We start from the raw sequence: 14381 nt of genomic DNA, 5'->3' as shown, positions 1-14381 counted from the left end.
GGCTGCATTCCTGCAGCTCCCTGAATCACTTGGAGGGAGCCCAAGCGGCCACAAAGCTCCTTCTCCCCAGCCATCATTACTGCTTAGATAACCTTGAGGAGGGACTTAGTGAATTAAAATTTCAGGAAACTCCTGAGATTTGCAAGTTATTTACTTCCTGAGCCCTGTAAATTTACTTCCTGAGTCTTAGGAACCTCCCCCCAGAACGGAATGTTTCAATTTGTAGGAAATTACTACACACCACTGCTAATCTAACCATTACTTAAGAATGTTATTGATATTTTTAAATGGCCTACCTTAATTCTTCTAATGAAAAGAAAACACTTTCATATATAACTTATATATAAACTGGCGAGTATTTCTGTACTAAAATCTAAATGTGCAAAGCATGTTGGCTATACCAATGAATTACAAAAATAATTATTCAGGGTCTGGAGAGATGGCTCAGCATTTCAGAGCACTGGCTAGTCTTGCAGAGGAACACGGTGTGGTTCCCAGCACCCTCATGGTGGCTAACATCTGGAACTCCAGTTCCAGGGGCTCCGATGCCCTCTTCTGGCCTCTGTGCACATTGTATGCATGTAACACACCGACACCCACGCAGGCAAAATACCCATACACATAAAATAATTATTAATCACATAGTATTTCAAATTGGTATATTTAATATTTTTTCCGTGATAAACTTATGAATCATTAATGGATGCCATTGTAAGAAAGCAAACATAACATGGAGCTGTAGAATCAATACTGAAATGATATAGCTGATAAAAACATGAAATGAACTTGGTATGTAAAAGGTACAGAGAGGGCTGAAGAAGAGGAACATGCAGCATCTGCGCTGCTGGCAAGTGCTAATACATATCCAAACTCAAGTAGTAACTACTGTGAACTGTACAAATTTTGTTATTCTTAAGTAACCAGTTTACTTAATCCATAGGAAACTGACAAAGTGCTAGATTCAGTAAAATGTTCCAAGGCCAAGGTTACATCAATAACCTGCCCTACAGATGTACAGTATAATTCACATACTTTAGAAAGGTATCAAGGGTTGTTTAAAGTCCCACATTCGATATTCTCTATGAATAATCTACAGCTAAAAGAACATACCGCCCTCCACCAGCAACAAGCCAGCTTTGCCGCCTGACACTAAAGGACGGCTCTCCACTTCTTGTCAGGCTTTGTGGTGTGAACTGCAGAAAGAAAACCAGAACAAGAAACAAAGCTAAGTATGTCCAACTGGGCTTTCAGTTATTTTGTAATGAGAAATCCACATTCTTTAACGGAATCTTGTTGATGACTATGATGTGAGTTTCTTCTTGTATGTCAACATGACTGAGGCTTTCAACAAAATTCAAGCTTGGGTGAACTTCTCAATTTTAAGGACTAGATATTCATACGAATGCCTGACTTGACAAATTAATTACCATAAGGAAATAATTACAGGACGCTTCACTATCTCTGATGTCACTGTTCTCCCTAACACTTAAGACTGTGCCTGTTTTCAGGCGTCCCACATGTCCAGAAGAGGCCATCCTCCTGGTGCACAGCCTTGGTGCCGGGAGGGTAGGAGGGTCTGTTTCCCCGAGTCCTCCCCCCTGAATGTGACGCACACGGGAGGACTCAGGGGCTGCTGTTCTAAGATGAAACTCATGCACCTGCAAAAATGTCTGAATGCCAGTAGTAAATGTGTTAACACTCAGAAGCATACATACATATTTTCCCTTCTTTCTCTAGTTTCTTCAGATGAAGCAGGAGATTACGCTCTGCCATCTTCTGTAAATTCTCTGGAACATTCTGAAAAGAAAACAGGAATGAATGGGAGTCTCATTTCTGATGAACACTTAGTTGTCTGGAATCTTTAAACAACAGACATAAACAGAAAAGAAAGTTTAACCTGAGCACATGTTAGTGCTAACCGAGGTCAGGGATGTGGCTCAGCTGAGCTTTCCTACCAGACTCAAACCCCAGGTCCCGTCCCAGCACCGCCTAAACAGGTAACCTCTGCACTCAGAAGTGGGGGCAGGGCAGTCAAAGGTTCAAGGTCATACTTGGCTACTTTGTGAAGCCAGCCAGCCACACATGAGATCCTGCCTCAAAAAAGCGAAATCAGATTAAAAAAAAAAAAAACAAAACCATACCAACCTAAACCACTTCTACCTTGCAAATGTTCTTGCTTTAGACGATCCTTTAATATTTCTACAGATAAAAGAGATTAAATGCCATAAACAATAGCAGTGCCTTATTTTGTTCACTATCAAATTCCTAGTGTGTAGCATACTGACACACAGTAGAAACTCACTGATATTTATAAATATCAGAATTATTATTAATATTCGAATAGTTTTGAATCTGCTTTATACTTTTTTCGGTATTATGATAATATCTTTGTACCTTATGACTCACGGTTTCCCATTACTCTTGCTAAAATAATAATGTAATATTGACATGCCATTTGAATAAAGAGAAAATGTACTTTATTCTTTAAATAAGGATTGTAATTATGAAGTCAATTTTTTCGACTAAATTTACTATCTCTGTGTCTTAGTCAGTTTTAATTGTTATCTCGACACTGCCCACAGGCATCTGACCAGAGCGCCTCAGCTGAGGAATTGCCTAGATCAGACTGTCCCATAGGCGTGTCCGTGGGGGCCTGTCTTGATTATCAATTGACCCGGAAGGGTCCAGCCTACTGCGGGCAGTCCCATCCCTAGGCAGGTGGGGCCTGGGTTACATAAAACAAGAACATTAGCTAAAGCAGTTCCTCAGAACCCTGAGTTCTTGCCCTGACTCCCGAGTGATGGGCTGTGACCTGCAAGGACACAGCACATAATCCTCCTCTCCACAGGCGGCTGTGTCAGAGTGACTCGCCACAGCAATGGGACGGAACTAGAATGCTGTTTCTCAGCTCCCTGATCTTATTTGACAAGATTATCGGATTATCTTGGTCAAAATTCAATGGCTTTGTCTCACTCACTATACCCTCACTGGACTGGCTTGTTTCTCTTTTTCGAAGACAGCTTTTTCTGCATTTTATCTCATTTCACTTAGCATTTATAGTCCTCTTGCATATTTCCCCCTCCATTTACCTTAAACATTGACATCTGCAAAGAAACCCTGGTGTTTACAAAGAGTTTACACTGGCTCTCTCTCTCTTTTGAGACAGAGCAATCTGGCTTCTCACTGTCTGCAAGGCTGGCCTCAAACTCACTCAGCCTTCTGAGTTCTGGGGTCACAGCTGTGGGACCCCACACTCAGTTTCCCTCTTCACTGTTCGCTCGGCGAACACACACAGAAATAATAAGCACTAGCGACACCAAATCTGAATTCAGCTCCTGTTCTCCTTTAAGCACCAGTGCGACAAACCGCCCCTCCACCGGTGTGGTTTTCTAGATCTCAACACGTAAGTTACCCACGCAGGATCTGACAGTGGCCATTCCCAGATGACTGTGCACCATCTAGCACTCTTGGCTGGCAGTGAAGTCTTCTTGTGATCTGATCGCATCTACTCTTCCTACCTCGTCTTCTGGGATGCTCGTCTGTCTGTCCACATCTGCAGTCTGTCTCCTGGGACGTGTCTTCTCAGATTTGCCAACACCGAGGCTCATCACTGCTCCAGTGTCTGAACACGCCCTCTCTGTCCAGAATGACGTCACTGCTCCAGTGTCTGAACACGCCCTCTCTGTCCAGAATGACGTCACTGCTCTAGTGTCTGAACACGCCCTCACTGTCCAGAATGACGTCACGGCTCTAGTGTCTGAACACGCCCTCTCTGTCCAGAATGACGTCACGGCTCTAGTGTCTGAACACGCCCTCTCTGTCCAGAATGACGTCACGGCTCTAGTGTCTGAACACGCCCTCTGTCCAGAATGACGTCACTGCTCTAGTGTCTGAACACGCCCTCTCTGTCCAGAATGACGTCACTGCTCTAGTGTCTGAACACGCCCTCTCTGTCCAGAATGACGTCACTGCTCTAGTGTCTGAACACGCCCTCACTGTCCAGAATGACGTCACTGCTCTAGTGTCTGAACACGCCCTCACTGTCCAGAATGACGGCTCTGCTCTGCTCTGGCCTAGAAAATGCTTACTCGTCTAGACAAAACTCATTGCTCTGCAGTGTGACTAGGGAAAACTGATTTCAATTTTTGTGTCTTAACATATGATGTACAGAACCTGAAGTTTGGTGTGGAAAAAATATGACTTGAATATTCAAAATGCTCCAACATAGGAAGCCTTTGGAGGATTAGAGTATTTTGGATTAAGGATGCTCAACCTATATAAAACATCTAGCGTAGTGTCTAACATGTTTAGTGCGCTCAGTGGAGGCGAGTGGCATGGCAGAGCCATACCTGTTGAAATTGGTCTGTTTTTTTGCCAATCCTTGGACCCCTTGAAGACAAGGGTCCATAGTTATCTATGTATTTCTGAACCTGCTCTAGTGTGTGACAAATAAAATACAGAATAAATGCTGAACGAATAAGCCACTCGGCTATCTCACGCCTTTTACATGCATTAGGTGTTTCACACACTAGCATGGTGACTATGCTTCTGTGCACACACGGAATATACTCCTGAACGAAGAATCAATCTTTATTTAGGCACAAGCAATTATTTGATGATTCATCTGTGGCAGGGTATGAGAGAGTTTTGCTGACTGTACTTAGGTTGGGGGAAACCCTCAATGTAGCAATGTAGTGTTAAGAATGGCTACACACTAGTATTAGAGAGGTAATGCGCTCTTTCACACAATTTTGATGCATTTTATCCACTGTGTTTGTGCATGCGTGTGCACGCGTGCATATACTAAAGCTAAATGTTGACACTGGGTGGTTTCCTTGATTGCTCTCCACCTTAGTTTTTGAGGGGTCTCTCCTTGATTCAGCTAATCTGGCTGAGCGACAAGCTCCAGGAATCCTCCTGCCCCTGCCTCCGGGCACCGGGATTCCAGGCACATGCTGCAACTTTAGCCATTGGGGATGACCTCAGTCCTCACACTTGCACAGCAAACACTGTAGTGCCTGACCCATCTCTCAGTCCCAAAGAAAATACTGTATTCATGTTCCCAATGCCTTTTTTCCAGATAGTGCTGGGCATCCTGAGCCAGGGCTTTGAAAATGCTGGGCTAATGCTCTACTCTTGAGCTACACTCCAGCCAAAGGTAGCTTTTCATCTGTTCATCATTCTCTTTGAAATGGGGCACACTGAGTACGATTCCACAGTCTGACACAAGTCTACGGTATGTTTAAGGTCCTTAACTCTCATTGCTACCATCTCCAGGCTACCTTATAAACTCAACACTATGTACCCCAGGCTAGCCTCAATAGCCCTATCTCTGCTTCCTGAGGACCAAGACTATATGTATGTGCTACTGTGTCCACCATAACGGGACTGGACACTGAGTCACTACGCTCCACTACCTGCACAGCAGACGCTAAACTTGTAAGGACACTGAGCAGCATCGCCTGACTACCACACAGTGCTCCAGGGATGCAACTAGAGGCCACCACTGAGCTGTGGAGTTCTTCCCTACAGAAAGTATTCTATTTGTGGTTTTCACGCACATTTTCCATCGTTCGCCGACAAATTACCACTGCCATCATCCTTGGATTTTTTTGTTTTATTTTGTTTCTGCTTAGAAGATCACTCTGTGTCATTCACTGAAGGCTTGGACACCGGATAGCCAAGATGGCTAGAACAGTGTGTGTCATTACAAAACTCAAGAGCAGTTTCTCCTGCTGAGTCAGGTAAGTAGGGTTTAATGATGGCTCAGGATGGTGATTCTTGTTATCTATGGACATTTTTCAACTTAAACTACTGGTTTCAAGTCAAGACAATTAGCATTACTTGCATAGTCAAAAGACTTGTTTTCACCTGGGATATATTAAGTTTACCACATAGCTTACTGAATAATACTCTAGTAAACAGTAGTCATGTACAGATAAGACGAAAGAAAGTTACCTTGTAAATCATTTTCATAAGTTCAGTCACTGTAAATGATTTTTCAAAGTTATCACGGATTAATGTAAGAACTTGTTCTTCTCGCTTATTTCTGTGAGAAATATATTCCAGAATTTTAGCTTCAGCATTGTGGATTACTGGGCCATGTCCTGAATTAAAAGAATCACACAAGTTTCTGTAACCAAATAAAAACCACTAAGTACAAAGCTAATTCACTCTATTTGAGAATAATTCATATGCAGCACTGGAAAGCATTAAATACATAAATATTCACTGCTTGGAAAGCTACGGCACAAGCCCTTCAGAAGGGGCTGTCAACAACATTCTGTGGTGGGCGGTCTCATGAGACTTGCCTACCTATTCAGTGTGTAGCCACTGGTGAGCTGCCAATGCCCCTCCTGCAAAAACCTTTCTCCCAAGCTCCCATAAGTAACTCTCATTGGATCACCAAACAAAGACTTGAAAGCAGAGTGGGAGGGGTTTGGGAAGAGGAAGGGGTCAGCAGGAAGGGGAGGGGAACAAGAAATGTATTAGGAGGTAAATATGATCAAAATATATTTTTAAAGATATGTTCTATTATTGATGTGTATGTGCATGTGCTGTGTGTATGAGTATATGGGTGATTGTGGAGTCAGGAGCTGCTGTTACAAGTGCCTGTGAGCCTTCTGGCATGGGAGCCTCTCAGAGCACATTATATGAACTTATGAAAATGTCGTAATGAAATTATTATGTATAATGAACATATGCTAATAAAAAGCACTACATATGGACTGCTTGGGGAAAACTAAAGCTTTGATGGCAACTATAAAAAATGTGCATAATGCCAAAAACCTTTAGAGAATTATGTCAAACAAAAATATATAATGTTATTATGGACCTTAAAATATAAGATCTATCTTAGCAATAGTATATGCATTATAACAGTAATCACAATAATGGTAGGTGATATGTAGTGTTTACTGGGTACACAGTATTATCCCACGTACTTGAAGTACTGTGTACTTTCAATGACCCATGAGGTAGGTATTATTACTATCCACAGGAAGGCACAGAACCTGCCTGCAGCTGTGTAGCTAAGAAGAGGTGGAGCCGAGAGTCCTACTAGGCAGTTTTTGACCACTCTGGGTGCTGTCTTAACCACTGTAGTAACCTTATGAAGAAAAGACTGAAAGGGAGAACACAAAAGTGTCCAAGACCCAGGGTAGAAGGAAAACAGCAAATGTTACAAATGCAGAACCTGTAAGAACCCAGATGCAGTTACACTGAAATTCGCCTGCACTTTAAGCAGTCCAGTACGGCACTGAAGTCCACAAAAGGGACATTTTAAATCTTCGAGAACAAAACAAAAAACCCCCAAAAACCCAAAACCCAAAAACCAAACAAACAAAACAGGCTAACCGAGAACCACACAAGTAGCTGGACTTTGGTTTGTACCGTCTGTTTCCTTCTTAGCCCAGGAGGAAGCTTTCTCTTTGAGCCTGTTTCTTTAACTGTGCACATACCAGCTCCTACTTCACAGGGCTTCCCCCCCCCCCCTCGCCAGATACCTGCAGGGAAGCAGTCTTAACTGTACGGTAGCTATGCTGATTGAGTATAATTTACATAAGAACAACTTCCCTTCCACTAATAAGTGAGGTTCAATGGATCCAAACACTGAGAACCTTTGCAGGCAGCCTCTCATTGGCCTGGCTTGGGAGTTTTGCCTTTCATGCAGCCATCCGGGCCTACTCCTCTCATGCCATGACAACACACATGCCCAGCTATACGGTACATTTACTATTTCCTAGGCACCCAGAACTCAAGAGAAAATGCAAGTGTCTTGACAGCTCTTTCCATGGCTGTTGTTAGCAGTGAGTTAGAAAATGAACCAATCCCCCTCTCCCTTCTGGGACTCTTGCTGGGCTTTTCTTAGCGTCTATGATGGAGAGAACATTCATATTGCAAGCAGTGCAGTGCTATCTGACATATAACAGGGCTCTTCTTCTGGAGAGTGGAAATGCACCATTTTATAGTTGCTATGGAAACCTGTCATGTCAACGCTGTGAGTTAAAGTACAAAGGGCAAGTGTTACCCAAAATTTCACAGCTAAACTGTGGTTGATGAGAGAAGTTGGCTAATAAAAACAACAGGGATTGAAGCATTTCCCTATTCCCTTGTAAGCTTGTTTTGTTCCAACGGTTTAGCTGTGTGGAAGCTGAAGAAAACGTACAGAAAATGGACATGACTCTCAGCCAGGAAATAAGCAAGCGTGTAATTTAAAGAAGTAGGGTAGGGCTTCTCAGGTGAGATGGTGATTGGGACTTCCTGTTTAACTCCATGGACAGGAGTCAGGGTGACGAGGAGCCCACTAGACTGAGGGGGAGGAAGGGAAGAGCACTGGGAATCAGGAGAGAGGTACAGGGACATTGAAGAGGCAGGAAGAAACACAAAGGTGTGGAAACCATCTTCAGCTCCACCCCCAGCTCCTGAGCAGAGAAGCTGAACTGCAATCCTAAGGGAAGGGAGGCAGGCCTGATGTCAACAGACTGTCCAGCTGTTGGAGAAACCCACAATTCCTGAAGGCTTTAAAGCCAGTGGGGGATTCAGTGTGACAGAGACTTCTGTATAGCAGAGCAATTGCGAAGCAGCACCTATTACTTTGTTCCCACACCTTGGAGAGCTATGGCCCACTGCGGGCTTATTTGAGACGGAGCTATGCTGGGACCTGTGATCAAACAGTGATCACAAGTGAGGGAGGTGGGAGGCGGCGGCCGCTGTCTGTCTGCATGGAAGAGGCCACAGGAAGCGGTGATGCACACAGAGGAGAGCTAAATGGGAGTTGCTGAGAAGCCCAGGAAGCAGGAACAGTGCGGGCTGCCGGATTGTGGTGACTGGTGGCCCTGCTCTGTGTGGTCAGGAACGTACTGTACTGCTGATGGAGAGCTGACTGCTTGGCCTTGGGAGCTGCCTCTCTGTATGTGTCAGTGCGGGACTGAGAGCTCTGAGGCCAGGGATGGGAGAGCAGTAGCTTGGCCTGCTGGCCTTCCTCCTGCAGGGTGCTTCAGCGTTTGGCAGTGTCTGGAGGAGCTGAGGCTAGCGGTCAGACTGCTGAGTTTCTTCAGTTTTTCACGTCCACTGAGAAACTCTGACACATGTGTGGATACCACCTTGGCTTAGAAATTTGCCACCTCTGGGTGCAAAGACTGGTGGACCTCTGGAGCAGGTGAGAACCTGCCTAGCTTCAAAGGCCATCAAAGCTGGGGCTGCAGTGGCTCCTGGACATAAGAAGGAGACTCTAATATGAAGGAAGACCCAGTACTAGCGAGAAGAAAGAGCATCAAGAATTGACGACATTAAGACATTATCACATTCAAAAATCAATAAGACTAAAAAAGAAACGATAGCAACCATGGCCAGAACACTCAGGACCTCTGGAACAGATGGAGAGACCAAGCCTATGAAATGTGTAGTGTTGAAAAAGAAACTAAGTTACTGACAAGAGACTCCGAAAACGTATCCAGTACTGTTATAGCAGATTAATCCTTAAAAGGAGGGGAAGAAATGATCATTCAAATTCAGGAGGCATTTAGAATCCCTCAACAAACATGACCAGAAAGCAGCCTTTCCGTCACAGTGTAGTGAGAATGTCCAGAGTACAGAACAATTAAAGAATGCTGAAGCTGCACAGGGCATGTCAAGTTACAAAGGAAAACCTATTAGAATAAAAGCAGACACGTCAGCAGAAGCCCTAAGGCCTGGGAAGCACAGACTGACGCATTTCAAGCCCCGAGACTAAGTAACTGTCAACCAAGTCTGTTATACACTCAGTGAAGTTATCCTTTAAAAACTTCCCATTTCGAGTGCAAACTAAATTAATCTGCATCTCAGGAGAAGCCACACAACAGCCATGAAAGCTCCACATTAAGAAATAGGAGAGGAGGCAGTCGGATGGCTCAGTGGGTAAAGGCCCTTGCCGCTAAGTCTGCTGACCAGAGTTTGACCCCTGGGACCCACATGGTGGAAGGGTGGAAGGGGAGAAACAACTCCTGAAAGTTGGCCTCTGCCCTCCACATGTGTGCCATGTATACACATATGTGCAAACATACACATATACACACATGTAAATAAACATTAAAAGCCAGAGATATAGAACAAGTAACCGAATTAAGCACCTTGATGTCTTGAAATAAGGAAAGTCAAATGCAAGATTAATAAATAGAAATAATAAGTCCAGAAAGAAAGTAATGAATATGAATGCTGACTACAAGGGACCAACAAGAGAGCTGCTTTTTTTAATAAAAAGGGTAAGATTCTCAACTCCTTAACCAAACTAACCAAAAGGAGGAGATAAGAGTTAAAGGAAACTGAAGATAAGAAAGGGCACACTGTAGGAGCCTACTGAACTTCAGATCAAGGCACATTAATCTGTAAATTAGTCTAATAAATTGGATCATCAAAAATAAATGAATCAATTTCTAGCCACATATGATATCCCAAAGTCGAAACAAGAGGATAGAAACAACCAAACAGATGTGTAGTGGGAAATAAAGTTGAAGTCATGTTGGAGGCCCTCGAGGAAGAAAAGCCAGGGTGTGAAGAATTCACTACAGAAGACCACCAGGCCTTTAATGAAAACTAGCACCAACGGTCCTTGTGGTAGTCTGCATGTAACTGGTTCCTGTAATCTCACAGGGAGCAGTTCTATCAAGAGGTATGTTTTTGTTGGAGTGGGCATGGCCTTGTTGGAAGAAATGTGTCACAGTGGGGGCGGGCTTTGAGGTTTCCTATGCTCAGGATATCGCCCTGATATCCTGTTGTCTCAGTCAACTTCCTGTTGCCTGCAAGATGCCGAACTCTCAGCTACTACAGTACTGTGTCTGCCTGCAAGCCACCATGCTCCCCTCCATGATGATAATGGACTGAACCTTTGAAACTGTAAGCAAACTTCTTCAGTTAACTATTTCCTTTAGAAGAGTTGCCATGGTCATGGTGTCTCTTCACAGCAACAGAAACCCTAAGACAATCCTCAAACTGTTCCATTATTGTGATAAAGAGATAAAAAGACACAAGAGGAAGTAACCCTTCCAGACCCAGGACAGTAACCTGGGGTTACCTTGCTGTTGAGACAATGATCCAACAACAAAGGGAAAGAAGGCCAATGTCCTTAATGAACACAAATCCTAAAACAAAAGGAAACCCTGGCAAACTATATTAAATAATACCATAAAATATCATAGTATCATGATCAAATTGATTTAATTCTAGAGTGGTTGAAAATATACAAGTAGCAAACACAACACAGTACAGAAATGGAATCAAAGACAAAAATCAAATGCCCATATCATCTGAAGCAGAGAAGGCTGACAAATTTCAACCTCCCTCTGTGCTAACAGCCCTGAAGAATACAGGCAAGGAGCGCCAGACTTGAGCACAGTAAAGGCTACGTATGGCACGCTTAGTGGCTAATGTACAGACTGGAGAAAAACATTTCCTCTAAATTCAAGAACAGGACAAGGGTGTCTATAGCGATATTTTATTTGTGTTTTAATAAATAAAGCTTACCTGAAGATCAGAGTACAAAGCTAGTCACACTAGTCAACCATACAGGCCAGGCAGTGGTGGCACACACCTTTAACCCCAGCACTAGAGGGGAATATAAAATGGGAGGAGACAGGACTCAGGGTCTCAGTCTGCAGTCAGTCCGCAGTCATGTTGAGGACAGGATCTCCCAGCCATGGTAGAGGTAAGAACTCTAGTGGCTGGCTGCTTTACTTCACTGATCTTCAGCTTGAACCCCAATATCTGACTCTGGGCTTTTATTATTCGTGCTACAGATGTCCACTGTCTTCATTCTAATTCAATATGGTGTTTGAATTCTTAGCTGAGTCAATTGCAAAGAGAAAGAAATACAGTGTGGGCTGAGTGTGAATTCCCATAAACTTGTCTCCTGTGCACCTAGCCAGCTAGTGCTGCTTTCTTCTGGGCCTGTGTGGGATCTCTTGGAGGTGGGCTGGGTAGCAGAAGTCAGTCACTAGGAAAGGGCCTTTTCAAGTCATATATGCACTGTAGAAATAACCAGAGGGAGATACAAATACGTGGACTGCCAGAATAAATACTGTGAAAAGAGCCTTATTACCCCAAATGATAAAGAGATTCCATGCAAATTGCCATCAAAATTCTGGTAACATCCTTCATACAATCAGAAAGAACAGTTATCAGAAATATTGATGTAAGACCTCAGATAGCCAAAGCAAACCCAAGCAACGCAGATGGTATCATGGTATCTGATTTCAAATTATACTACAGAGTTATCGTAGCAAAAACAGTATGGTTCTGGCACCTAAACTGGTACACAGGCTGATGAAAGACCCCAGAGTAACCCCGCAGCTATGCTACCTGATTCTTCTTGACTAAGGAGCCAAAACACAACGGTAGAAATACAGCCTTGCAGCAAACAGCGAGGGAAACTGACACACATATGCTGAGGAATGAAACAAAATCCCCGTCTCTTACCTTGCAAACAAAAATTCAAAATAGATCAAGGGTCTCATTGTAAGACACAAACCTTTGAAACTACTAGAGTGGAACATGCGGCAAACACTGCCAAAGGAAGGCGTGGGGAGGGGCGTCTGGAAAGAGCTTCACAGATCAAGCAATGAACTCACGAAGAGGGGAAATTAAAAAAGCTCTGTGCCAATAAGGAAACAATCAGTACAGTGAACAGACAGTATAAAGACCAGCCATCAACTTCTCAATCCTCTCTCTCTGTCTCTAACACACACATACACACACACACACACTCAAACACACACACACACACACACACACACACACACACACACACACACACACGAACGAAGACATAACCAAACACCAAAAGAACAAATGATCCAGACAGTAAGTGGGAATAGACAGGATCTCACGTTGTTCTGGCTTGGTATCTGCTCTGTGACTGAAGATGACTTGAATTTATAGTAATCCTCTTACCTTAAGAACTAGGTTGCAGCAGACACCATCATATCCAAAAGTGCCTCAAAGAAGCAAATTTGAAGAAGTACAAACAGATAATAAATACACAAAAAGAATATTTAATATCACCAGCCACCAGAAGAATGCAAATCTAGACTACACCGAGATTCTACTTCCCTGGAGCCAGAATGGCTACCAGAAGAGAAAAAAGCAAGAAATGCTAGCGAGGATGGGGAAAGGGAGCCATTAAACACTGCTGATGGAACTGTAAATTAGTATGGTCAATATAGAAATAAGCATGATAGTTCCTCAAAAAATGAAAAAACAAGCTGGGCGGAGGTGGCACACTTTTAATCCCAGCACCCCGAAGGCAGAGGCAGGCAGATCTTTGTGAGTTCGAGGCCAGCCTGGTCTACAAGAGCTAGTCCCAGGACAGAGAAACTCTGTCTTGAAAAAAACAAACAAACAAACAAACAAAAAAAAAACCAAAAAAAAAGAAAAAGAAAAAAATGAAAAGACAGAGTTGGGATATAGCTCCGAGGCAGTGTATTTGCTTATTATGTTCAAGGTCCTGGGTTCCACCCTCAATACTGTCAAAGCTACCAAACCAAACTGGACAACCAACCAAGTTACAAAGAGCACTATCACATGATGTACCATGGTGGTGCATATTCCCAAAGAGATGAACAGTCACATGCAACAGACATACCTAATGCCCACTTGGCACTAATTGCAACAGGAAGTTCTGGAATCAGCACAGGTGCTTGCTGATGGATGAAAGGAAATGAAAAAAGTATCTATATATAACAGAATATTATTATTCCACAAGAATGAAATCATGATATTTGCTGGAAAATGGATGGATCATTATGTCAACCTCAGAAAGTCAAGTATCACGTGTTTCACTCATATGTAGCATCTAGATTAAACCAAACATGACTGGAAAAAAGAAAAGACCGGTAAAATGATTCCTAATGATATGCTGCTCTACTCATAGACTGGTGCCTAGTCCAGCTGTCATCAGAGCCTTCATCCAGGAACTGATGGAAACGGATGCGGACCCACAGCCAAACATTAGGTGGAGCCTGGGGAATCCTGAGGAAGAGGGGAGGAAGGACTGTAGGAACCAGTGGGGATAAGGACATCACAAGAAAACCCACAGAGTCAACTAACCTGAGCTCATAGGGCTCACAGGGATTGAAGCAACAACCAGGGTGCCTGCATGGGACTGACCTAGCACTGACCTAGGCCCTATGCATGTATATTACTGTTGTGTAGTTTGGTCTTCTTGTAGGACTCCAAACAGTGGGAACAGGGCTGTCTATGACTCTTTTTACCTGATTTTGAGACACTTGCCTCACACTGGGTTGCCTCATCCAGCCTTAATATGAGGAGAGATGTCTAGTCTTACAGCAACTTGATATGCCATGTTTGGTTGACATCCATGGGAGTTTTGCCCTTTTCTGAAGAGAAAC

The 14381-nt window shown here is 43.4% G+C and overlaps 1 protein-coding gene across 1 annotated transcript in view; it reads right to left on the bottom strand.

Moving 5' to 3' along the window:
* Positions 1-642: 642 nt before the first annotated feature.
* Positions 643-14381, bottom strand: part of Lactb2 (lactamase beta 2) — a 31907-nt gene continuing 18168 nt past the window's right edge. The window contains exons 5-7 of the mRNA XM_038347509.2: positions 5959-6107; positions 1716-1797; positions 643-1193 (exon numbers count right to left, since the gene is read on the bottom strand). Coding sequence (XP_038203437.1) covers positions 1150-1193; positions 1716-1797; positions 5959-6107 — 275 coding nt within the window. The 3' untranslated portion in view covers positions 643-1149. The remainder of the gene's footprint in view (positions 1194-1715; positions 1798-5958; positions 6108-14381) is intronic.

The sequence above is a fragment of the Arvicola amphibius genome, chromosome 11 (assembly GCF_903992535.2).
Source record: "Arvicola amphibius chromosome 11, mArvAmp1.2, whole genome shotgun sequence".
NCBI classification, from domain to species: Eukaryota; Metazoa; Chordata; class Mammalia; order Rodentia; family Cricetidae; genus Arvicola; species Arvicola amphibius.
Note: the sequence above shows the minus strand (reverse complement) of the source record. Positions and strands in the feature narration are given on the sequence as shown.